This window comes from Nyctereutes procyonoides, unplaced genomic scaffold (assembly GCF_905146905.1).
Source record: "Nyctereutes procyonoides isolate TBG_1078 unplaced genomic scaffold, NYPRO_anot_genome, whole genome shotgun sequence".
Lineage (NCBI taxonomy): Eukaryota > Metazoa > Chordata > Mammalia > Carnivora > Canidae > Nyctereutes > Nyctereutes procyonoides.
In genome coordinates this window covers 22,785,792-22,812,892 of record NW_026575128.1, presented here as the reverse complement: position 1 = coordinate 22,812,892, position 27,101 = coordinate 22,785,792, and the positions used below count along the sequence as shown (strand labels likewise).

The following is a 27,101-nucleotide window of genomic DNA, read 5'->3' as shown; positions in this document are numbered from 1 at the left end:
TGAGCTAGCAAGAATGTAAGTAGTATCGCAGTAGTAGTAGTAAACATGTATTTCCCCAAAAATATGTGACTTGAACTATTATTTCTTCCTTCTTAGCCCATTTACTGAAAGTCGCCGCTTTCCTTTAGTACTCACATGGGGAACTGAAAATTAATGTCACACCTCAAATATGAAAAGTGGGGCAAAATGGTGTAATGTGAACAGGAAAGAAAAATTGGAAGAAATTCAGATTTGAAGAGCAATGCTCACCACAGAGTCCTTCTGTGTAAGATGACAAGTTAAACCCAGGGCCAAAATGAATGTCTATGATCCCTGTAAGGTGAGCCCACTTCACGATTAGTCCAGCTGGAGTCGTAATCACATACATGGTACCAGAATCTTCTACGGACAGTTCTTGACTTGAAAAGGGCAGAGGCACAACAATAGAATCCACTTCTACCTAAAATAACACAATGAATTGACAACTGTTAGAAAAAAGTGTATGTTTAAATATATACTCATTAAAAGTAGAATTCATAGGGTTCCATTACTTCTTGTTGAATACAAACTACTTCCTAAGTTTCTAAAAAATTTATTTCTCTGCTGCCTGACACCGCTTCTCACAACTCCAAACTCCTTTATTATTCCTTTGTTGTGTCTTGCTACATTCAGTATTTGTTCTAACCTTGTTACCCCTTATTTTCTTCAAAACTTAAAGTTTTAAAGTTTCTTCAAAACTTTCTTCTGTGTTACCTATGCTTTTCTGATGTTTCTGTCAATTTATGTTAATTACACCATTATCTACGTACAGGCTAAAACATCCTTACTCCAGCCTGGTTGATTTCCGCTTCCTTTAAGATTTCTCTTGGGTATCACCTCCTCCAAAAATACCTATTCGACCTTCCTATAAACTGCATTAAGGGACCTGTTTCTGTGATATATGAGTCATACTCTATCACTATACCCTTACCGCTTTCTAATCAGCAATTAAATTGAAGCACCTCACATACAGCTACAAGTTACTAGAGACTAGGACCTTGTTGCTTTATCATGTAAACTCTCATTAAGTAATTTTTAAATAATCAGCTTTTAACTCAATACCTGACCAGAGATGAATTCAGTTGAAGCTAAAGCTAAGCCCTTTGGCCCAAATGCTCACTAATAGCACTGATTAGATTTGAGTTTAAATTTATTTCCCATCCACTTCCTCCTGTTAATATATCTGGATTAAATCAAAGGTATATACAAATGCTATTATCTAAACAATTTCCCCATTTATATATTTTTCTTTACTTAAAATTAAGCTTTCTAACACCTTATTATATTTTAGGCCCATTTTAATATTGTTTCCACTCTAGAATGTTTGGCCTGTGCTAAAAAAGGCAGAATTATTTCTAGAAAGGACGTAACATCTCAGTCATTTTAGCAAAATCTTTACACCTTATTTTCTTACATCTCTGAGAGAACCATATAAGTGAAGTATCCAGCTTTATCACTCACTTGTCTCTAGTAAATAAATACCCCTTGGAGTAAAGATTTTTCCTATAAAACCAAATGGCTTTTTCCAATCATTTTTTATAATACATCCTCCTTCTTCAGTTTATTTCAATAGTTAAATATTTCTTCATTTTTTCCTATTTTAGCTATCACATATTCATTAAAAAAAAATAACATTATCAGTACTTCAAAACTATTTTTCTCATGGTGGTCTGCATTCTGATATTCTTAGCTAACTACTTTTTTCAACCTTGTGATTCCTCCTTTTTTATATCATTTCCACTTTGTCTAATTTAAAACACTGTTAACTCGACACTAAGAAATCGGGCACTCACATTATCCGAGAGGGCTTTCATGTATTTGACATGCTGTAACAGTTAACCTCACAAGGGGGAAAAATATTTGCAACAGTTGGGACATTACAGAAGGAGAAATGTAATATGAAGAAACATATTTGTTGACTGTCCCTGAAAAGAATGATTAAACACAATAGCAATGAAACTCCAATATGTTTAATTTTCCTTGTTTTTGGAAATAATTATATTTAACATAATTTCTTAATTTTCTCTAATGTGAGGATATCTTTTAACTTTGTGCTCTTACCTTTCTTGCTGCCCGATTAACAAGTATTTTATGTATAGATGTTGTCAAATTTAACTTCTTAAAACAAAGTCCATACATTCTTCCAGAGGATGTCTTAATTGAAAAAAATGTTAAAACTTTATGGAGTTAAACATAACTTTAGCAATAAAGAGAAAAAATTTATGAAACACTTTGCAAATACTCACTAGCTTTTTAGGGGAATTTCCATTCTGAAAAAAATGTATAAAAATATATCACTTGACTTTTTTAACAAACATTATTTGAATTAATTTTACATGCCTTTAAATATATTCACATGAAACATTTTTTGTCTTAAGTACTAGAAGATAAATCTCAGGGAGTTCTTGAGTCCCTTCTTGCTCTGAGAATATCTAATGTTGCAGTATACGTCAGCTATAGATTTATAAAGAAATGACACAAAAATGAATGATAACCTACCTGATTCGTGGAACATTTTTCAACATGAGCAATGATAATTTCCCCAGGAATTCTTACTAAGATATAAGAAGCCATACTATATAATGCTGCATTATTTCCATCAAATGTAATAATGCTCAGTTCTGACAACATGGAACAACGACCTAAAAAAAAAAAAATGGTAGACAGTGGATTTGGTCTATCAACCAATTATTTGTATTTGTAGTAATGTTTGCTCCTTAATTTTTTTTAATTCATGTTATTATGTTTGACAAGAAGCAACTGTAAAAGTTATATATTGGGAAATAAAAATCAGAAATTAAATGAAGAAAGTTCAGCAATAATTTTGGCATGATGAGTGAGGTGATCAGCTCAAAAAAAGCAACAATCTCCTCCTGGCTGAAAGTTGACTGCCATGTAAGAAATGCAGACTTACAAGGACATTCCCACTCAGGGCAGCAGATATCCCTGTTCACCTGAACGGGTCTTCCCCGGAAACCACAGTCAGGCATTTCCACGTCCTTTGGGCAATTAAGAGACCAGTTGAACAAGTGCCATTCCATATTAAGGCATATATACTGGCTACAGTTGTAAACAGGATCAAATTGTTGAGGCTGTTAATAAAAAAGCAAATTAGTTTTCTTTTTTTCTATTTTCAACAAATATTGTCAATTAACTTTTTAATTCCCCATTCACATTGTCCATGGTGTATGTTTCCTAAATATGAAAGCTTCTGAAAGATAGTTAGAATTCCACTAGAATTTTTGTTGATGTATCCTCTCTAAAATACTCGGTTTGAACTCAAGTTTTACCTTAGTATTGATTTGATATCAGAATTGCCCATATACTCAGACATCAGAGTCAATTGATGTCTTGTCCTAAATTATCTTGATTTAGTATTTTGCAAATAGACGTTATACAGAACAAGTCTAAGCCCTCATATGCCCTGGAAAGCTAGTATATCATTACAACTCTGTTAATGTCAGTTTTAAAAAGTCACTACTAAACACTATAAATATGTCATTAAAAATTCATATGTGAGATTAGTCTTACAGCACCTGGATAAAATCATTATAAATTAATTTTTAGATATACTTCAGATTTATAGATAAATAAGAAAAAAATCAGTGGTAGATTTTTCAAAATTTATAATTTTTATTGTATTTAAATTATGGTAATAATTATAGCAATGATCAGACATTTATGTCACTGTGTTTGAGATAGTATTCTAACGAACACATTTCATTCCCAAAACAGCCCTCTGAGGCAGGTACCATTGTTTTTTCCTGTTTTAGGGTTGAGGAAAGCAGGAGGATGAAGGTCAAAGTAACTTCCCCAAGATTCCATAGCTCATAGGTAGTAGAGTCACAATCTAAGTTCAGGAATTATTATTCTGGAATCTGTAATTTTGACCACTATTCTATACTGCACTTCAGGGGATGAGGAAGAAAATTTAACACCTATTTAGCATCGATCATATGCCTGCACTAACAGTAGCTTATTTCATTTGCTTCTCCCTAAATTTTGTGAGTCAGTTTCTACCATCCCAACATTATATATGATCAAAAACAAGGATAAAAGAGTTTAATCCCTTTCTAAACAGTGAGACTATTAAGTGAGTAATTCTAAATTTAAGAGCCAAAAGGAGGCAAATAGTCAAGTCTGATTTTCCAAAATTTTCTGTGTGCAATTGTATCAACTCCCAGGATTGACCCTACTTTCCATTTAACCAGGAAAATGAAAGCAGTCAGAAAAAACTAAAGCCCCTACAACATCTCAAACTGCCTAAAAGAAGCTATACCTTCTCTTCCACCGAAACTTTTTAAACAAGGTCACCAATGAACTCTTCGTTGCTAAATCCAATGATGATTTTTCAGACCTCACCTTACTTGACCCACTAACAGATTTAGGACAGCTTATTACTCTATCTTCTTTACTACTTTCCCTGGCTCCCAGACCACCTACAATCTCCTCCGTTTCCTCTTACTCACTATCCTTTGCTTGTTTCCCATCATGTCTTCTTCCTTCCTCTGTCCTCTATCTGTACTCACTCCCTTTGTGGTTTCATCCCATCACTAAGAATTCCCCAAAATTAATTCAGCTTGATCTCTGATATCTGTCTATAAGATCCGTACATTTGCAGCTTTTTGATGTCTAAGAGCAACCTCAGTCTTTACAAGGCAAAATTGAATTCTTGATGACACTCACCCCATTCACTTCCCACAATCTCCCCATCCTGATTAATGCCAGCTTTATTCTTTAATTGCTCAGGGCAAAAATCTTAGAATCCTTGATGCCTCTGTTTCACTCACACCACACATCTAATCTTTCAGCAAATTCTGTGACCTCTAAATTCAAAATAAACCCTGAACCCAGATGTTTGTCACCATCCCCACTGCTATCTCCTGGTCAGCGCCACCATCATCTCTGCCTAATTCCCACGATAGCCTCCTAACTGGTTCTGTTGTCTCTACACACTACACTCAACACAGCAGCTAAAGTGATCCTAAAACAAATCAGATCATGTAATTTCTCTGCTCAAAAATACCTAATGTTTTCCAGTCTTTTAAAATCAAAGCCACAGTCTTTACAATCATCTACAAGGCTTTAAATAATCTCGTTTTTTAAATCTTGTTGCTTACTTACTTACTGGTTTCCTTATTATTATTTTAATATGTCAAGTACATTTTTACCTCTGAGCCTTTCCACTTGCAGATCCTTCGGCCTGAAACCCTATTTCCTGGTTCCCACAGCTATTCCCACTGCCCTGGTTCTCTGTGTGGCTGTTTCTGAACTTCTTCAGATCTTTTACTATAACGTTACCTTATCAGTGAGGATTTTTCTGAGCGTGTCATTGAAAATAGATTTATTTTTTTTCCCCTAGCAGCACCTTCTAAGATTTTCTATAACTTAGTAACTTATTTTGCTTTGTGGCTATCTAAAATATAGAATATAAATTCTATAAAGGCATGAAGTTTTGCTTGCTTTTATATTGTTTTATCTATGGTACTTGGATAACGCTTGGCCAAAAATGGTACTAAATAAATATTGGTGGAATGAACAGTTGGTTTATCTAACAAGTGGCACGTTTGAAGTGAGAGCCAAGACAATTACAAGCTCTGGGGTCCAATGAGCTTATCTTTTTCTGCTTGCCAATGTATCTTTGTTATCTGGCATAGTGCCTGGCACATAATAGCTGCTTAATAAATATTTTTGAATGCCTGCCTTACAGAAAAGCCTACGTTAGTTGACTTTTTATTAAAAGACCACACTTACGACCTCATTTGGACTTTGTTTTCCTTAATGTGACCAGAATCTTAATTAGAAGGACATATCTAAACTAGTTAAGAAAATATAAATGTGTTTGTGCCCCAGAGGGGGCACAAAAAAAAAAACCCTGCTAAAATGTGATGCATATTTCTTATTATCTTTTGGCAAAGATGGACTAGAGAGCATAGCAAGAGCAGTTTAATAGCATTTGGTTAGTGATACAGAGACTTGAACAGATGCTATAAGGAAATGCAAGTAGCTGGAATAGATTATCCGGCCATACCTCACATTCCAAACCTGGCGTTGGCGTTAGCATGTCAGATACAGCGAAGTCTGATGGAGTAATCGTTTCTGGACCTGTTTGAAATGAAGATATCCTTTCCATTAGTGGAATGGTACCCGTCATGTAGGGAATTTCGTGTAGTAGAAACTGTGCTAAGGATTTTTATACAGATTATTTCATTTATTCCTCGCAAGAACTCTGTAAAGTAGATGACAATACTCATATCATTTTACGGATAAGGAAACTAAGGTCTAGACAGGTAAGCTAGTAAGTATCGGGGCAAAATTCAAACTTGGGAATTCTTATTCCAGAGCTCTGAGTTTTCACCACCTTCTATAAACATCTTCACTATCTTGAGAGTTTCAACACAATTGTTTGAACAGGTAAAAATATCAGTATTACTAAAGATGCTCAGGAGTTCAAATATTGTTCCCTTTTAAAAATAAGTAGTGAAGGTGACTCATTTCCCTTAGTGAATCCTTAGAACGTGTTCCTTGCAAGCAGGATGAATGGCACTGTGAACCACGCGTGGCCCACCAGCTGGTGGGTGCGGTGAAGGAGTGATCCATGGGAAGGGAAGATGTGATTGGTAAAAAATTTGTAAGACACCTTTAGAAGCTTTTTTGTTAGGACTAAAGTTATCTCCAAAATGCTCAAAGTCTTGAAGGACCACAGAACCACCCAAATGAATGGTTGAAATTTTGTCTAGCTATAATTAGTATCCATTATTGATATTGCCTAGAAGTGACTGTATTCAGGGGTGCCTGGGAGGCTCAGTCAGTTTAGAGTCTGCCTCAACTCAGGTCATGATTCTGGGGTCCTGGAATCTAGCCCCACATTGGGCTCCCTGCTCAGCAGGGAGTCTGCTTCTGGCTACCCCCTTCCCCCGTACCTCATCTGTGCTCTCTCTCTCTCTCTCTCTCTCTCTCTCAAATAAATTAATAAAATATTTTAAAAATGATTTAAAAATAAAAATTCATATCTTGTTACTGCTGTAACAAATTATTACAAATTTAGTGGCTTAACACATCACCAATTAATTATTTTGTGGTCCTAGAAGTCAAAGTCCTAAAATTTGAGGTATCTGCAGGGTTGCATCCTTCTAGAGGATCCAAGGAAGAATAGGTTTCCTTCCTTTGTCCAACTCGGAATTGCCTGAGGATTTTGGTTACGGTCCCTTTCTCCATCTTCAGAGTTATAGCATAATATCTTCAAATTTCTCTCCCTTCTCCTCTTCTGATTCTGTCATCTTGTCCCCTTCTCTGGCTCTCACCCTCTTGTCACTGTCTTATTAAGCCCCTTGTTATTATATTGGACACATTTGGGTAATACAGGATAATTTCCCTACCTCAAGATCCTTAACTTATTCACATCTGCAAAGTCCCTTTGCATGCAAGGTCATACTCACAAATTTTGGATTAAGAGGTGGACATCTTTTGGAAGGCAATTATCCAGTCTTTAGAAGCTTTTTTGTTATCCAATAAGGTAAGAGAAAATTGACTTTTCAGTTAAATAAATTCTCTAAGTAACCTCAATGTTACGCTTATTTTGTACGTTCTAACTTACAGAATAAAGAAGAACAAAAATTCCCATTTCTTGGTCCTAGGAGTAGTATACATGATATACTGATGTTGCATCTTCTAGAAAATATGAAACTTAATACAGACTTAAATGTTTTTATTTTTATCATCATAAACTTTTAAGTCACAGAAGAGGAAACAAAGTTCTGGTCCACAATAAACACAGAGTCATGGAAACTTCTAATGACTTACAAGGATTAAACGTACAGCAACTGGTTAGTCCGATCCCTGGCATAGACTAAGCACTTGATAAATAGAAGCTGGTAAGAATAGTGGTAATACTGATAGTTGTAGGGAGGTGTCTGTAGGCCACCTGCACTTCGATTTTAAAACTTATTTATTTAGATAGTTGGTTCAGAACATTTTTATTTAAAACCTCTTAGCATCAAATATGAAATCCGTAACTCCTATGTAAGGTCACAACACCTACTTGCCTTTCTTAGCAGATAATTTAATCAGAAATACAATTAAACCATAATAATATAACAAAAAAAAAGAATAAGTATCTGAAGTTTTCTAAAGTATAATTTCAGGAAAAATAATACATTGTTTGTCAAACCTTACTGTGTGAGTAGATTTACCAAATCTTTTCCTAAGCCAAATTTCATAGAGAGGGAGAGAGCGAGGTCTGAGCCAGAATAGCTACTCCAGAGGCTGGGACAGGACACAGCAATGGGAAAGGAAGTGCCCAAAGGATGACTTCATTTGCATTAACATCTCTTTAGAGTGAACTCACTCACTGTGAAAATTTAAGCAACATTTAGTGAAACCCAAATTCTAGGTTTAAAATGTGAGGGGAGTCCTTGTCATTCATACCACCAAAATGGAAGAAGAGGTGAACCAAATGGAGGAGCCATTCAGAAAACCTGGTACGCTGAGCCAGTGAGCAGCTACAATGAAATGGAGTGACTGCTGGGTTTTCTAGTCAATAGGATAGTACCCATGCCAGGAGCTGTTATAAATGTGCCAAGACTTCAATTACATAATGCTAATTTTATGGTCTCAAATGACAACAATAGCTATAAACATGGGTAGAGATGGCTTACCTGGTGGCATTAATGCTGGTTCTGTGGGAATCAGAGGTATGCCTACAAAAAAACACAAAGAGACTCTTCCTTAATCAGTTATGTTTAAAATGAGACCCATATATACTTCCTATAGGGATCTTTAGCTTCAAGAAAAATGTTTTGGGAGAGAGAGTACAAGAGGGATGTTAGATGGAAGATGAATATGTTTTAGAAGGTAAGGAGAAACAAAAAACCGTGGAAGGGATATTAAAGAAGAATCTTATAAAAGTTTGTTATCTAAAACTTCTGCTTACAACCACTTGCTATCATCAGAGAAAAAAAAATAGTCAAGTGTATCATTTTTTCAGAATAAATTAGGTAAGTTTCCCACTTACAGTCTGCTGGATAAACACATTTGAGGGTGACCTCATCAAGGATCATATTTTTAGGGCAGTAGGGCAAGCATCCTTCAACCCTTTACATGGAAAAAAAAATCAAAGTGAAAAAAGTTTAAAATATAAAAACTACTGCATTTAATATATGCAACTAAGACATATTCTTCCTGAAAGTCTTCTATTCTCTTTGTCAAGCACTAAGGAGTGCTCCATTTGCTACCGTCCCATCATACTTCATTTTATGAAATCCCAATCTAGGGGATGGTGAAGGGATATCACTCATGATTAATGAAGAATTTGAACACAGAATTATCAAAACAGACGCTTATGTTTGGAACATACTAACGCCACGCTCTATAAATCACTGGAAATGCAGAAGATTCATTTATTGTGATTATAATCTACATTTGTGGTACTTTCCCCTCCTACATTCCCCCAAATCTCAGCAGATAGAGATGCTTTTTAAATATCCTTAAGGACACTGGTTGAACAAGAGACTTGAGTGCCTCTCCCTGGCCATGAGTAAACCCTAAACTCATTGGAAAGGTACTGGGAATCTCTAGGTGGGAAGGATGGAGGTGGAACATGGTTGCTGTTCTTTGATGACAGGGAAAGGGAGGAGCAGAAGCTGCCCTTCTCAAGAGCCCCAATGTTTGGCAGAGTCCTGGGAGGATGTGGTTGTATATAAACCTTTGGAGACTGGATTTCAAGGTCTAGGATGTCTGGTTTTCCTAAGGATCTTCACTTCTCATGCATGGCACAGAAGCATGGCAAGGGTCCCAAATTTCAAGAAGCTATGGTAGGGACGCCTGGGTGGCTCAGTGGTTGAACACCTGCCTTGGGCTCAGGGTGTAATCCTGGGATCTGGGATCGAGGCCCACATCAGGCTCCCTGCAGGGAGTCTGCCTCTGTCTCTGCCTCTCATGAATAAATGAATAAAATCTTTTAAAAATAAAATAAAATAATAAAAAATAAAATAAGCTATGGCTTGGACGTCATGGGCCAAAGACAAGAGGGACCTTCTGGAATGCTTCTTATCAAAGGGAATGAAGACAATATAACAAGTGAGGTTACATTTTCTTTCTTGTCCAATTGAAGCTCAGAGTCCAATTTATTCTGATTCAAAGGAAATAAATGCTATCTTTTGTGTATAACTAATTATTAGATTCATACATACTAGAGAGAATTAATGAAAATATTTTTTATAAAAAGCCTGCTTATCTGCCTTTCAAATACACTAGCATTTAGTAATAATATTTTTAATAATTTTAGACAGTCCCAATTGCCACTTCTGTAAAGAATTTGAATTAAAAATACTCAAGGCCTCTTTCCAATTCAAGATGAAAATGAACTTGACACTAAGAGTAAATATTGCCACCAGAGGGCACTAGTGGAAGGAAACCCATGAACTAGTGCTTTAAAAAAACAAAAAATGCTAATTTCTCTTTTAACGAGACACATTTAGCCATCTCTTGGATACCTCCCTCACAGATGATTTTTTTTTTAAACAAACAGCTTAGTTTATGTGACCAATCGTTTATTTTACAAAGCAAACTTGAATAATAAAACTTTAACTGGTATATGATATCCCTCTTCTACTCTAAACTTTGTCAACCAAAAAAAGAAAAATTCAAGTTAATATATTGCTGAAGAGACTACGGCCAGTTGTTATAATTAAATGAAATAAACGTCACTTTTGTGATGTGGTAATTGGTGCAACTCAATTACCTTGTAGTTGTTTTTTGCAAATCAAAACCACAACCACCTTCTTAAAATATTTTGCAAATATTAGTAACTTATTCCTTTAACATGCCTTGTTAAGAAGATTAGATTTTTCTTTATTTTGCCATACAACTGATACTCTGTTCAACTTCTGACTCATAAATAAATGCCTCAGGCGTAGACCATCTCTTCATAACATTACCTAACAGGAACTACCAGATTTACACATGGGCCTTATGGTATGCTGGTGGGCATCTTTTCTCATAGAAGTTCTCATTTTCGCTAGATATTTTTGTTTTTAAAAACTTGCTCTATGCCAGAGACTGCAGCCATCCAGAATGAAGATGGTGGCTCTGCTGGGGACCTGGAGGAGGGGTGCAGAGGTACTAGAGTCTCCCTGCAGGACTGCACGTGCAAGGAGGAGCAGTAATTCGGCCCCCTGGTGCAGAGCAGGGGGAGAGGTTGAAAGAGGTGGAGATGAGACACAGCTTGGCAGAGGCAAAGTTTCATCCTGAATCTCTTCTCTGTTTCCAAACCATTCCATACCGTGCCAGAAGCTTGGGAATAGCTACAACCAAACAAGGGAAGCCTTGAGGATCTGGGTTGCAGGGCCCAGGAGCCTGGTTATACCACAAGAAGTAATGAACCAGCTCCATGCCTCTCCAAAGTATCCCTCATGTCCTCGCCTGGGCCAGGCTGGCCATGCTCACTGCCCTCTTTTCTTTTTCCTCCCTTGCCCTTGTGCCCTCCTGACTCTGCTCCCCGCCCCCTTGTGTCCCTTCCTTCTGATGGCTCCCCGAAGAGGCAGGAAATAGGTGTGCAAATACAAGAGGTCCAAGTGAATGCTGACCATGTCTTCATAAAGAACTGGCTGTTCTTATTTTTAGGAAAATAAATAGAAAGATGCCCTCTCTGCTCCCACCTCACTTCATGCCCCGTTGAGGTTAAAAGCCTGGCTTCAGGGGCCCTGCAAACTGTCTGAGAGCAAACTGTGTCCCCTCTCTGCACCTCTGTGGGTTTTTTCCCCTGCAAATGGGGATAAAGCGATTACCCATTTCACAGCCCTCGCTACAAAGACCACAGGGTGCTAGCTGGTGTCCTTATTGCTTAGCCCTCTCCCCACTGTATTAACGTTATCTTCTTCCTAAAGACTGGGAGCTCCTTAAAAGAGGTGTCGTGTCTCATTCATTCATATGCCCAGGACCTTTTGTAGTGCCAGGATCTGTCAGAGAAAAGAAGCTCATAAATGCCTCATGTAAAATGATCCTTTAAAAAAATTCCCTCCTATTATTGTTCCTTTTTTTGTTCTCCTTTACAGCAAAACTCCTTTTTAAAAAAAGAGAGAAAAGCTGTTTATGTTCTGTCTCCATTTTGCCTCTTCCTATTCTCCGTTTTGTCAAATTAAATGAATAATTTTCAGACTCAAATCTAAAATCCTCAAAATTAAATTCCCTCCCCCCTCAAAAAAAAAATTGAATCCCCGACTTTTCCTGCAGATTGCTCCTCCTAACATCCTCCTTAGCTCGGTAAACAACAACTAAGTCATTCCAGTAAGTGGAACCCCTTGAATTTGTTAATATTTGACCAGTTTTTACTACAAAAGCAGCAATTTTATATGGTCCAACCTACAGATTGCCAAGGTCTACACTCGAGTCTAACTCCTTTTTCTCTCTTAATTAATACGAAATCAATTGATATTAAATTAGCGTAACTCATGACCCTAAGTTCAAAATATATTCTGAATCTTTACATTTTTCATAACTTTCAGGGCTACCCACCTAGTTAAATCCCCTTTATGTCTTATTTGAATTACTAACCAGCTTTGCCATTGTCCTTCTCCTCCCCATCAGTCAGTACAACAGCCAAGGAACTTTTTATTTTTTTAAAATTTTTTTAAATTTTTATTTATTTATGATAGTCACAGAGAGAGAGAGGGAGAGAGGCAGAGACACAGGCAGAGGGAGAAGCAGGCTCCATGCACCGGGAGCCCGACGTGGGATTCGATCCCGGGTCTCCAGGATCGCGCCCTGGGCCAAAGGCAGGCGCCAAACCGCTGGGCCACCCAGGGATCCCCCAAGGAACTTTTTAAACATAAATCAAATCATGTGACTCCTGTGTCCAAAATATATTAGGGCATTTTCAGAGAAAATAAAAAACAACAACAAAGTCCTCACAATGAACCATAAGGCCCAGTATGATTTTCACACACTGTGATTCTCTGGTTTCATCTCCTATCTCTCAATTTTGCTCAGTTTGCTCCAACTAACTGACTTCTTTGGTAATCTTCAAACACACTAAGCACATTCCTACCTCAGGACCTTTGCACTGTTCTCAGATTGAAAGACTCTTTCCCCAGATATCCATTTGGCCAGTTCCCTCATTTCCTCTATATCACTGACCACACACTATCTTGTTCATGTGTTTTTCCCTGGCCGCCCTACATTAATGAGCAAAGACACACACATGCCTTATGTTCTCTGTCTCCCTTAGTTTCCTTTATTTTTCTCCATAGCACGTATCTCCATCTAACAATATATTGTATTACATATTTATGTTTTTATTTGTTTATTCTCTGCCTTAACCCAACAAAGTATAAGCTGCATGAGGGCAGGTACTTTAACTGTTTTGTTCACTGCTATATCTGTATCAGCTAGATTTCCTGCCACAAAGCAGACCCTCAATAATTATTGCTTGAATAAAATGAAATGGCCTCATTAGAAGTATAGAGCACATACAAATTATTCTTGAGAAGTTTTTTTTTTTTTTAAAGTTCTAAAAAAACCCACTGAGAGAAGAATCTGCTAGTACTGGAATGTGCTCATTGGATAGTTAAACATGACTTACGGTGGAAGAAATTTACATGCTTGTGCTTCAGGGTCACTACATGTTTTAAAGCAGGGAGTGGCACAAGGTTCATATCTCCATTCACACATCCTCCTGTAGGGCACTGCTGCCTGGATTTCTGGGGAAAAAAATAAAGTCTCTATTTGCACATATTTTTGATGTACAGCTTGAAAAGTAATGATTTATGATAGTAACCCTTCTAGGGTTTGACCCCTCCTTGACCGTAAGGCCGTAGAAAAGACAGCACTAGGGGAAAAGGAATTGCAATTGCTTGGTGATGAAAGAATTTCATGGTAAGATTGAACATGCAATTGTTAGTCTACTTTCCAAAGATTTTAAAAAGCCAGCAGTTGGAGAAAGCCAAGAAAATTAAAAAATCTTTTCTCTTTACATTCGGAGGGTTCTCATGATTTACACGTCATAATAATACAGAACACTTGTTTGGAAATTTACTTTTTTGCAAAGTAATTTTCTGTCTATTATTCTATCTTATTCTTGTAAGCCTGTTGAGTATTGTTTTCATTTTATTAATGAAAAAATTGAGGCTCACAGGAGCCAGATGAACTGCCAAATTCAAACAATTAGGAAAATGGTTAAGACCAAAGACATGTTTGCTGACATCAAACCTAGGAAGAGCATTCCATCTTTGTTCTTCTCACGGTACTTACAGCGTTGCCTTGCACATGATAAGTATTATCTGATGACAGAAATAAATGAATGGATTTTAATAATACATGTTTAACAGATATAAAACCTCCCTTGGTTGAAGATTGAGGGTTTTCTCCTGCAAACTCTTTCCTCTTCCTACAACATAAAACAGTCTTTCTGTAGCAGTCCAAAATTATCTCTGAAGAAGAGCCCCACAAAGGAGAAAGTTCAGGGTAGAGGTTATATTTCTCAGATTCTGGATACTGAATGCAATTCCAAAGTATGAATAGGGAAATAAAACTTTTCAGGAGGCATCTATGCATCCAAAGGTTCAAGTGGCCTTTAATCTGGGTCACTGGAATTGTGGATCCTGACAGAGGATTGGTTCCAAGACTAGAGTAGACCCCTAGAGTTTCCTAGGGGTCTTTCCTTCCCACAAAGATACCAGTTTCTGACATGCTGATAATGCCCTTGGCGGCACTTCTCCAAAATTCAGGTTGGGCCACTGGGTCTTAGTCTAATGGAGCAGATTTCTAGATTGGAGGGGAAATAGAGGCTCATAATGTTCAATTTTTAAGTAAACTCAGGTAAAAATATCATATCTACTCCATAGAATATCGTAATAAGCATGTCAGTGACTCATTTTCTAATCAGTACAGGAACCCTTCATAATAGGCAAAAAATTGAAGCTTGTCTGAATTTTTAAAATCCAAAGACTATGAAGGTTTGCAGAAATTTATCCACAAGAGAAAAGGAAAATGAATGAATGAATGAAATGAATGAAGTGTTAAAATGAAACAATTTCTTTGGGAGACCTAAGGTATATGTCAAGCTCCTAGATTTTGAAAATAAATCATGACTTTTAAACATCAGATGATGCAGTGAAGATTCCTCTCTGAAATTCAGAAAATTCAATATTTATAAAATTGTAAGAATTTCTAGAAACAAAGTCAGACTTCCACTGAACCAGGGAAATCTTCCAGAGATCAATGGAACTAGATACCCTGCTATTCAAAAGACAGAGATAGACATGCTGTCTTTATCATTAAGAATCAGGTTATTGAGAAGCTACCTTCTAGGAAAGAAATAGTAAGTACAAACAGTAGACCCAAGAGATGTGAGGAAACTCTATTTCCAAAATCCGGATATTACTGAAAGCAATAATTGGGGCCACAATTAAAAGTAACATTACTTAGGGCTGTTTTAAGCTGTTTACCACTTAATTTATGTGATATAATTAACTCTACAAAGTAGATATTATTATTTTCCTTATGTTAATTTCACACAAACTGAAGGACAAAGAGGTTAAGAAACCTACTCACCCAAGGTCATACTATTTGATCTACTTGTACTCCTTTAGGAATGACTTAAAAATTGAAATGTGATTAATATTTTGCCATAATGTAAATTATATATTGATTCTCCTTGTGAAAATCTCAATAACCATACCTTCTATGCTGAAGCTACTTGAATGTTTGAATTCTTCGGAATCATCATATTTTGATGCTTTGACACTAGAATCTGTGAAGATGATGAAAAAGCCTTTCTTGCTGTATAACTCAAATGCACTGTAACCAGGAATCCAGAGCCCCTGATGGTGGAAAAATGTGGCTCTCCGATGGAAGGCTGAATTCGCCTGCCACAGTTCCAAACTAAGAGTGTCATCATCATGGACATACAGAAAATAGTTTGGCCTTTCAGCAGATTCCAAGGAAATAAGTGCCAATGCTGTAAAACATAGAGCAGTGTGTTTGACACCCCCTGGGTTCTCTGAAGAAAGCAGATCATCAATATCAGCATTATAAATATATTTATAAAGTGGACAAAAATAGAACTATACAACTGTCATATATAATTAATACTAATCTTAATGATTTCAGAAATGAATTAAAAGAGCTCTAAAAGGAAAATTAATATTTTAATATAATGAATAACAGTGACAGCTCAAAAAGATCAGTCTTTGCTGAATTCTATTCTTTAAATGATTTCTCATGTCCCTGGGGGGGGGGGGGCAGGGGGAGATATCAACCTAGGAGCCCAGAGCACACAATTTCATACAAGGAATTGAATGGTTAATTGGACACATATTTTGTATTTACAAGCTTTAACATTTTCAAATGCATAGAATCTCCAAATGGCTAAATTGGGTGATATCAAAGAATAGGGAAATAGATCCAATTTAGGCATGTCATTGCATTTCAATATCACTGGGTTCTTAATGGGTAAATATTCTTGCAAGTGATATTGTTGCATTAGGATAAAAACTACTCGTTCAACATTATTGTCTGTTTCCCAATAGATGATCAAATGGCTAATGAACAAACTATAAAGCATTTGAGAAACGTCATCCTTTTTTGTTAAGCATTTCAAAATGCTTTCCTTATATTTGTAAAACCCATGGTATAAAGGTTTCTGAATTGAAATTTTAGGTTTATTAGATCTTAATTTTTTTAAGTTTGAATTTTTAGTTTAAATACATTAGGATTTTTATATTAAAAACATCAATTATTATGAATTATCAAATAAAGAGCTCACTTAAATCCAATATATGATTCCAAAGGCATCAATTATATCTTAAAACTTGCAAGTCCCTCTGCTGAGCACTAGAAGATGCAAAAAGATAGGTGTTTTCATAGATTAAAAAGAACTAAAGGAGTGTTTTTTACTAGAAAAAAGCAATTCATTCTAAAGAAATTGGAAGATTTCTCAGAATAAATATAAAAGTTAAATCTGATTCATTTAATAAATATTTCCTAAGTTCATACAATACCTCATACATGATTCTAAGTAGTGCTAGTATAGCAATAACATAGCCTGAGCATCGCCAGATCCGAAAGGGACACCAACCACTGGTTAGAATGAGCACCAAGTGGATATGACCAGTATAGATTCGCAGATGCAAACCGGTAAATGTGGGACCAGGTCTGAGGACAGATAAGGTCATATAAGGATAACATTCTGATTTATTTTCTTAATAATATTTAACTTTGATGTCAAATCAAAATTTCAAAAATTTCAAATCAGGTCTACAATGGTTTTTATGAAAATTTAAGTTGTGCTTTATATAGGACCAAAAATTCAATCAAGTAATTGCAATTCTAACGTATATATGCCAAGAGATTAAAAAAGGAAAGGTTTTACATACAAAAGAGATAGCTGGTTCATGTACCAGGGTCTTATTTTATTTTTTATCTCTTAGGACACCTAAAAAAATGTCATAATCATATTAGATCCCCAATTAATAGCTACTGCATGAACAAATGAAAAAATGTAAATGGAAAATAAAATTCCTATTTTCAACTGGAAACTATACTTACATGATGCCTTCTCTTTAAAAAGGCCTGGAGTGATCATAAAATTAAAAAATAAATTGCCATGAATACTACTCCTTGGCAAAGAGAAAATGCTTCTACTGGTCATATTGGCCCCCAAAATAAGGCCACTCTGTCCATAACTTGCCAGCATGTATGGCCCTTCTCCAAGCCCTAGTTAAATGCAAATAAGAGATTATAAATTGGCATGGGAGTTTTACAATTCGAGCTGTCATTTCAATGGGATTACATTTTAATAACAAAGAAATACTCCAAAAACTTTGGTGCATTTAAGTATTCATCATTAATATAAGTGAACTTAAAACTTACACAACAATATTTAGTGGAATATTGAAGTCCTTGCTTGCTGACAACCACACAATAATAAAATCTTTATATTTTTAGTAAATGCTATAAAATGAACATGAAGATATTATATACGGTCTTGGCATTAAAGAATTATTGGAATAAGCTCAACTGTAACCTCTGAACTCTCCTACTTTTTTGTTTTCCTTCTACAGAATCACAATTCTTTATTTCTACATTAGCTTGATCACACAGTGCCCAGTATTTAATAAAGGAAAAATATATCAGTGCTGAATATCTGAAGAAGACTAATGGGTTTTATTTTATTTTATTTTTTTATAAATTTTTATTTTTTTTTTATTTATGATAGTCACACAGAGAGAGAGAGAGAGAGGCAGAGACACAGGCAGAGGGAGAAGCAGGCTCCATGCACCGGGAGCCCGATGTGGGATTCGATCCTGGGTCTCCAGGATCGAGCCCTGGGCCAAAGGCAGGCGCCAAACCGCTGCGCCACCCAGGGATCCCGACTAATGGGTTTTAAAAATCTATTAAATTATTTGGGATGACTTAATTTAACAAATTAAAAATGGTCATTTGAAATTAGTTTCTTTTCATGACCACTATCAACAATCTCCTCAATTCTATATTCCCCTTCAATCATCAGTCTTCATCGCATTATTTTTTTATAAACTCCTACTCTCCTTGGCAGGTTAATGCTTTTTCTATTGTTTTGATCACAAGAAATAGAGTCCCCTGTCACTCCACTGAATTGATCAGTGTCTCATGGGGGCTAAATACGCTGTGTTCACCCTCTGAATATTCCCAATATAGTATTATAGATGACATGAGAAGAACCAGTTTGGAGAATCCTATAACACTTCAGAAAAAAGAACCATCACTGGTACTGCAGCAGGCTTGTTGACAGAAAGCAAAATGTACCAAGTAGCAAAAGGTAGAAAATCAATATTCATAGAAAATTCTGCTTCGGGATCCAAAGGACTGCAGAAGGAATGCCAGAAAGTACAAAGGCACAGATGGAGATTTTTGCAGCAGAACTGTGTGAGGCAGGAATTCTTAAGTAAGGAAGTTACTGGAGCATTTTTTTCAAACTGATGTCTGTGTCCATTGTGTAGAGCGCATGGTAACAGTGTGTAGTGATCATTCCTAGATTGGGATGTGTTAACCGTACACGAGGCAGCGTAGCATGGAGGTCAAGCCCCTTGGTTCTGAATGCAGATCGCTTACAGATCTCATTTTCCTACATTTTTTGGCTAAGTGACTTCAGCCAAGTTATTTTAAACCCTCTGGTCCTCAGTTTCCTCCTCTATAAAGTGTTAATAATAATAATACCTTACAGGCAAATTTTGAAGCTTAAATTATAGGTAAAATAGCTAAAGATAAAAGCTATTGCTAATATTACTATTATTAATATTAGGGAAGCAGTCACAGTTTAAGCATGACATCCAAAGGATTGATGTGGGGTGTGTGTGTGTGCACGCATGTGTGTGTAAAGTCCTCAACAGGAGATATTTTTGGCTTATATTTTCTCTAACTACCACTGAATTTTTTTAATGCTGAGTTTTTTTTTTCCCTCCATCGAACTTCCAGGAATGTAACAAAAGCAACCAAAAACTAAAATGTCAATTTTCTTTTTAATCCGTTTTCTCTACTTCTCTAAGATTATCTGGCTTTCTTTAGATATTTATAGCTGACAGATTTCTCCCTAGCTCAGTAAGGCACCAAAAATGTCTTTGATTAGTTGCCTTGGGTTTTGTAATGGCCTAGTTTTCCCGTTACTATTACTCTAATTTATCCCATCATGAGTCCAGAATTTGTCCAGTCACTGACAAAATGAGCACTGTACTGGATCATCTTACTCATTTGAATTACGTTTACATGGCTATGCCTTCCTCAATAAGTAGGTCAGACAAAAAGCAGGCTCAAATTCTGTCAATATATGGCATTTTCACTGAGGATATAACACTGTCTCTTCTTACATCTATGACTTAGTACTAGATAGCACTTCCTCTTAGACTTCTCACTGCAAATTTAGATGCTTGGTGGGGCTAGGAGAGATCCATTATACTGTTCGAATTATAATAAATAATTATTTATTTATAAATAAATAATATAAATAAATTCTCATTCTGGTAATATGTAAATAATTATTTTTGCCTTCAATGATGATGAAATAAATTCCTTATATTATCATCACACTTACAGTTTCCTTGACATCTATGTATGTGTGAATAATGTCTATGTTTATAAATAGTGGTAAAAGATAAGCATTTGGTATATGCCTTTCATCCTTTTTACCTAAAAAAATTAGCTGACTTCATTCATCAACTCATTCATGTCACACAAAAACCATTTATTGAGGGCCTCCTAAATGCTGATAACTTAGTTACACATTGTTGTTATTTTAACCCAAGTACTTAGAAATTTAGATACATTTTAGAAAATATAGGCTTTCATTGAGTAATATACCAAATTAAGAACTATTTTCTCAGCCATGTTGTTCAAAAACTTTTAATCTAAAAATATATCCCATAGAATGCTATAGTAATAGTCTTTATTTAAATGTCACATACCTTCATTGTAATATTCACAGTCAAGTGCTACAAAATAAAAGAATAAATATTAAACTATATAAGAATCTGACCACTTATCTGAAAGTATGCATAATATGGCTACATGTTTATCATGACCAAGTGAAAGAATACAGAATGACATCATTATTCGAGAACTTCCTCTAAGCAAAGAGGATTCCTAAAGAGTGATGTATTGTAATTAAATTTCATAAGATTTTATAGGTAGGCAAATATATCTGCCTATTTAAAAAATGTGAACTGAACGTGTTAAAATATTTATATGACTTGCCATCTACATAAGTGAATAAAAAGTTTAAAAACTCAAATCTGAAAGCAAATTCAAAACACCTTTTTAAAAGATCTGTTTCTTAGAATCAGAACAGTGAAATTCACAGCCATAAGGGGAATGAAGTCATAAACAATTTGAGGATGGTATTTAATTTATAGTTCAAATGTTAAAGTGACAACCGTCAAACAGAACAGAAAATCTTACCTCGATTTTTATTTTTATAAGTCCTTTAACTAAACTACAATTTATCTGCATAGTCAAAGGAATAGAAAATTTAGTTATCTTAAAGAAATTCTATTTGCATGAATTCCATGGTATTTGTTCTATGGTAAGACAAATTAATCTCCTTATAAGGTTCCCACCTGACGATGTTCTAACTGGGGTACTCACAACAAATAGTGGACGACCTCCAGTGAACCGATACCCCTTCCTGACAACATTTGTATGCGTATGCTGCCACACTTGTGCATAAACATTCACAATCCCCACCGAGATTACAGTTACACGTATCTTCATGGCAATTTTTGGCAAAAGAAGTAACATCAATCTGAAAATGAAATTTAAAATAAGTTAATTTCAATAAGCACTAACTATAATTGATTAAAATTTAACCTTTCAAAAGAAAACTAACTGGTAGATTTTCTTTTTCTTTTTTTTTTTAACTGGTAGATTTTCAAAATATGGTATTATCAGCTTAACACTGCCACCTAGAGTTCTCAATATCTCAAACCTATATATGGACCAAAGGGGAAAGGAATTTATCAGGCAAATGTAAGATCAAAGAACTAGCAAAACAGGTAATGGATTTAACAAAAAATATAATTTCAACACCTGCAATATAATAATATTTTGATATTTTGCAGAAGCTCATTGTTTCATTGTTAGCATATGCACATGGCATTAAAAGAATTTTCTGTCACCAACTGTACTTTTATTGATCTTTCTGAATACCTTAAACTATTTTTTCAACTTCTATTGGGGCCTAAAATTATTATATTGGGAAGGCATTTAGAAATTTATATTTCTGAACAAATCACACTCCACCTTGGTATATGCTTTTAAGACCGTTTTAAATGTGCCACCACTAATACTTTTAAACTCTACGTTGGGTTGAGAAGAATGCCCATGCAGCAATGTTCTCTGAAGAAAAACAAATACTTATGGCTTTGCCCAATCATTTCCTGCTTTGAGGATGTATGATGTATGTAAAAAGCTTCATAACCTAGAACAGAATATTACCAATACTATGTACAAATGTCTGCTGTTAAATAAGATGGAGTGAGGGAGAAAATAAATCAACTAAATGCATCACTTCCTCAGAAAAACAAATGACCAAATCTGTTTTCCTGACAATGGTTAGTCCACCTGAAAAGCCAACAGTTAGCTAAACTATGTCCCGTCCGTCTCTCTAGTACATACAGCAGTACTCACGTAAATATGAAAGTTTAGTAAAGTATCCATTTACCACATTGCGACAAGGAGCAAAAACATCACTGTACAAAATGGAGCACTCTCTCTTGGCATAAGGAAATTTGTTTTGATGTGCCTCACAGGGTTTAAATAATTCACCTGGGGTTTCACACTGTTGAAGAAAAATAAGGGAGAAGAGGAAGTTTTCAAAGGGGTGACCACTGCAGCTGAAACCAGAGTCAAGTATTCTGACTCCATCCATTACAATCACATACTCTCATCCTTTTAGGTTTTACCTAAAGCATCTGTGCTCAGCCAACTCAATAGTCTGTATTATTTTTTAAAGCAATTAAGCAAACAATTAAAATTCTGGCCATATTAGAGAGTAGAGGTCAACAATTTTTAAGTTTGGCTCAATGGGGGCTCCCGGGGGGATGCTCCCCGTTGGTTAAGCATCTGCCTTCAGCTCAGGTCCTGATGCCAGGGTCCTGGAATGGCTCCCCGGGGAGCCTGCTTCTCTCTTCCTCTGTTCCTCCCCTGCTCACGCTCTCTCTCACTTCGCCCTCACCCTCTCAAATAAATAAATAAAATCTTTTTTAAATGTTTAAATTTGCCCTCAATGCAGTCACTAAAAAATTATATTGAGCAAATGACTCTCTTTCCTTTCATTTTCAGCTCTCTCATTCCTGTCACCGCCATCCTCTGAGGAGTTACACCTACACACGTGTCTCCAGGCTCACCTGTCACGCACTCAGCAATTTGGTCTCTGCCTCTTCTAATCCACCTCCCTGAAACCACTCTGGAAAGGAGATCAATGATCTCTTCATCAGAGTTGCCTAAATATAAAGGCAACTTTATATTTTTTATTTTGGCCTTCACCTCACTTGACCTTTATATTTCGGTCTTCACTCACTTGACCTTTCACTACCTTTGACTCTGTTTATTACTTGGGCTTTCTTAAATATCTCTTCTCATTTGTTTCTTATGACACCATTTGCTTCTGGGTTTCCTGCTAATTCATTAGGTGCTACTCCCCATTTTTCTTCCCCTTCCCGTCTGTGCAAAGCTTGGTCCTCAAGCCTCTGTTTTTCTCATTCCGCATACTTCTCAGGGCTTCAACAACCCGTATATCCTAGCAACTGCCAAAGCCATATTTCCAGCCCAAATCTCCTTCCTGCATCTCAAAACTTGACATCTCCACGTAAATTTCTCTGTCGTTTCTCCTCAATGCATCCTAGCCTGTACTTATCTCTACACCTCTATCCTGTCCCCACTATCTTCCACCATCTCTCTTCTCTTTGCCAGCATCTAACCAATAAGCCAGGAAGGTAGGAGACTTTCTTGAATTCTCCAGCTTCCTAAATGTAATCTTTCAACAGATGCTGAGGATTTTAATCTTTAATGCCTCTCAAGTTTGTATAGTTTTCTAAATCTTAACTGATGTATCATTATCAGCTGGATTATAAGAGCCTCCCAACTAGTTCAGGATCCTAGTACTCATACCTTGCAGCTCTATACTTTGCATTCCAGCCATTGCCTACTACAAGCCCTCCAGAACTGCCATATTGAATTTTTTGAAATTCTCATTAGGTACCCGTCTACCTGACACCTTCTCATGGACTTCTCCCTCCTTTGCTGCTACACTATTTCCCAACATCTTCACTTTTCTGGCTCCTGTAAGTCTTGTAGGATTCAGCACAATGGCACTTCCTTCAGGAACCTTCCTTTGACTGTAATGAAGGCCATGCTGTGTTCATCTCTATCAAAGCACCTATCTCCTATTCCCATGGTTAATTCTTCTACCTCAACTACTAACTTAGACTCTAAATTCCTAATGACAGAGGCTGTGCTTTAATTATATGATGGGTTTATCATATGGATTTAGATGGAAAGCATCTAAGTGCTAAATTGAACTTCACAAATGAAAACCTTTTTTTTTTTTAATTTTTTGTTTTGGCCATTAGGTATGAAAAAGAATACACATCACAGGGAGTCTAAAATTCTTGATACTCCACATATTTAAGTATTATTATAAATTGGTTATTCCTTAACTCATTTTAAAAGGACAAATGTAAGAATTTGTTGAGAGACTTCTAAATGCAACAAAATATATGAAAGCCATAGTAAAAAGGATTTTGTATCTCCCTATAGACAGTTCATATACTAAATAAAATGTTTATACTTTTCAGCTTAGGCCATACTGAAATATGCTCCTTAAATTTTACTAAATTAGGTGAATATTTTCTCCCAGCCCCCTTTTATGCTTTTAAAGAAATTTAGATACATGAGGTAAAGTGGTAAAGCAATTAACCAAATAGCAACCAACTGGAAAGCTGTAGTGTGGACACCACTTTCAATTAGAAAGAAAAATAGGCTAAAAAGGAAAAGGAGAAGAAAAGAGTAACACTAATTTCTGATTTGACTCTGTTTTCTGAGTTAGCTGAGCATTTCTCAAAGTGTGGCCCATAGGACACTATTTCTTTGAGAATTAATACATAAAAATAGATTCTGTGTTAATAAGTTAGTAAACCCTTCATATTCATCCCTCCCTTGGATGCTTATAATGCCTCAAGAAATCCTTCAAAAAAAATATATGTCTAACCTAATTGATTCAAATTTGTCCCAAAGGTAGTTGACTGCAAATCCATAATCCACTCTCTATTCATCACACACACACACACACACACACACACACACACCCATCCCTGGAGAACAGATGGTAAGAAATTATGCCTTCATTTATTCATTGCTTTGAGTTGGCAAAAGGTACATTATTAGAAATAGAAATACATTGATAAAGCATTTGCTATGGAAGGAAAAGCATGAGATTAAAAGACATGAATCTCAATGACATCGCTGCTTCTTTCTGGACATATAATATTAGGCAAGTCATTTAACCTTCCTGAGCCTCAATTTCTTCATCTATCATACAGAGGCAATATCTTTTACATTGCAAGATTGTCACAAGCATTACAGGAGAAGGTAAGTGTGAAAGTAATTTGTCAGTTCTGAATTACTATACAAATATGACACAAAATATTATCTAAATAAATTTCCTTATAAGAATAAAATGATTGAGGCAAAAAATATACCAAAAAATATGTTAAGTTCTATGATATATATATATTCTACTTACCTGCCCTAATGCCCAACTATCTCCAAATACCTGAGCATTTCTCACTTCCAAGTTATTGGAAGTGGTCATATCATTTGAAGTGCATTTGTCAAAGTTTCCACATAATCCTGACAGCTTGTTCTAAAGTGAAAGAAAATGATCATGAAATATAACATATTCCATACTCATTTCAACATTTAAGGAAGGGCTCATTCACTAACAACTTTAAAGATTAAAAATAGGCATTTTAAGAATTTCCACAACCATGTAAATATGTTTCAAGATGACATAATTTCATATCTACTTAATTATATTTAACAGTTATTTTAATTTCTTAACAATGTTTTGCCATCTCCCAAATTTTATCTATCTACACTTACCATTGCCTTAGCATTGATACAAGTAATAATGTAAGTAACTTACAGAAGTATAATACAGACACTACTGTTTATGTGCGCATGTACACATATGTGTTTTGTACATATTCATATATATATACATTTTTAATGACGAAAAACCCATCTCTGGATATGCTTGAGGTTTTGCAACCCTATAAATGTTGAAACAGTAAAAATAATAAATTTTTCTATAGGTCATACTTTGAAAAGCCAAAATATCCGAAATATAACTTCTAAAAAAAAAGTTAACCTTAATATTCATGTATCATGTCACCATGAGACTCCATAAATAAAAACCATATTTTTAACTCCATGCTTATAAAGGTTATTATAAGTTTTGAAATGGTTACTGGAAGTGCCATATGAATTACTCACATCAACATTACCCACTGCTTTTTCTCAAATAATGTGAAATACTTTACTCTTAGGGGCAGAAGATAAACCAAAAGTAGAAAAAAGAATGATCTTCCTAAAACAATGAAAATTCCCCTTAAAACATTGGAATTACATAAAAATGAATGCTCTCTTCATGTACTGAAGAATAGAATGCAGCCCTTAGCTAATGGTGAAGGAAGCGAGCCATGTCTTCAGCAAAACTGACATTAACCCTGGGATTGTAACTGTCATGACCACTTTTTATCATACAGCCTCTGCTCTCAGAAGCCACAGAAATTATCCAAAGACAATGCCATTTCCATCATTGGTCACCCAACTCTTTAAGGCAGCAGTAAAGGGGGAAAGGTAGAAGAATAATTGGTTGATTCACTTCCAAAGAGTAGGGAAGAGAGGATACATAATAACGAATTGCAGAGAAACATGGCTGAAGAAGTATGGCAATGACTAAATTATTTAATTTGCATCAAAGAAATGCAAGAATCCAGCAAACACCTATCAATAGATATATGGGCTTAGGGTTAAAAAAAAATGACTTCAATATACTTGTCATATACTTGTCTTCAATTTACAACATATTAAAATATTTAAAAATATGTATCTTTTCCATATTTTTATAAGAATATGTTGTAACTATCCCAATTTTTCCCTAATTTGCCACAGATTATATCGATGAGTCTCAATTTCAGTTTCAGATAAACTGGATTTTTTAAAATGTATTAACATTTCAAAAACAACTTTAATATATAAATTTAAAATGTTTAATAAAATTTAAAATAACATATTTAATAATATTTATACAATGTTTAACAGAAAATAATATTTAAAACAACTTAAAATATAAGTTGCCAAAAATTCTAAACAGTCCAGACTGAATCTTAAACCATGAATGAATAAAACAAACTAGCACATCCATATAATGGAATGCTACTCAACAGTAAAAAGGAGCAAACTATTAATTCTTTCATCAGTATGGATGAATATTAAATAAATATTAAATTTTAATATTAAAATATTAAATATTTTGCCAAGTCAGAGAAGCC

At 35.4% G+C, this 27,101-nt stretch overlaps 1 protein-coding gene across 2 annotated transcripts in view; it reads right to left on the bottom strand.

The window, feature by feature from the left end:
* OTOGL (otogelin like) overlaps positions 1 to 27,101 on the bottom strand; it is a 131,352-nt gene that overhangs the window by 31,414 nt on the left and 72,837 nt on the right. For both annotated transcript variants that reach the window (XM_055341884.1, XM_055341885.1), the window contains 16 exons: positions 25,289 to 25,408; positions 22,208 to 22,324; positions 21,133 to 21,289; positions 20,454 to 20,480; positions 17,563 to 17,730; positions 15,695 to 15,973; positions 13,598 to 13,715; positions 9,032 to 9,111; positions 8,644 to 8,717; position 7,323; positions 6,050 to 6,117; positions 2,933 to 3,110; positions 2,518 to 2,660; positions 2,265 to 2,288; positions 2,080 to 2,172; positions 250 to 439 (listed from right to left, as the gene is read on the bottom strand). In XM_055341884.1, the coding sequence (XP_055197859.1) occupies positions 250 to 439; positions 2,080 to 2,172; positions 2,265 to 2,288; positions 2,518 to 2,660; positions 2,933 to 3,110; positions 6,050 to 6,117; position 7,323; positions 8,644 to 8,717; positions 9,032 to 9,111; positions 13,598 to 13,715; positions 15,695 to 15,973; positions 17,563 to 17,730; positions 20,454 to 20,480; positions 21,133 to 21,289; positions 22,208 to 22,324; positions 25,289 to 25,408 (1,837 nt within the window). The remainder of the gene's footprint in view (positions 1 to 249; positions 440 to 2,079; positions 2,173 to 2,264; positions 2,289 to 2,517; positions 2,661 to 2,932; positions 3,111 to 6,049; positions 6,118 to 7,322; positions 7,324 to 8,643; positions 8,718 to 9,031; positions 9,112 to 13,597; positions 13,716 to 15,694; positions 15,974 to 17,562; positions 17,731 to 20,453; positions 20,481 to 21,132; positions 21,290 to 22,207; positions 22,325 to 25,288; positions 25,409 to 27,101) is intronic.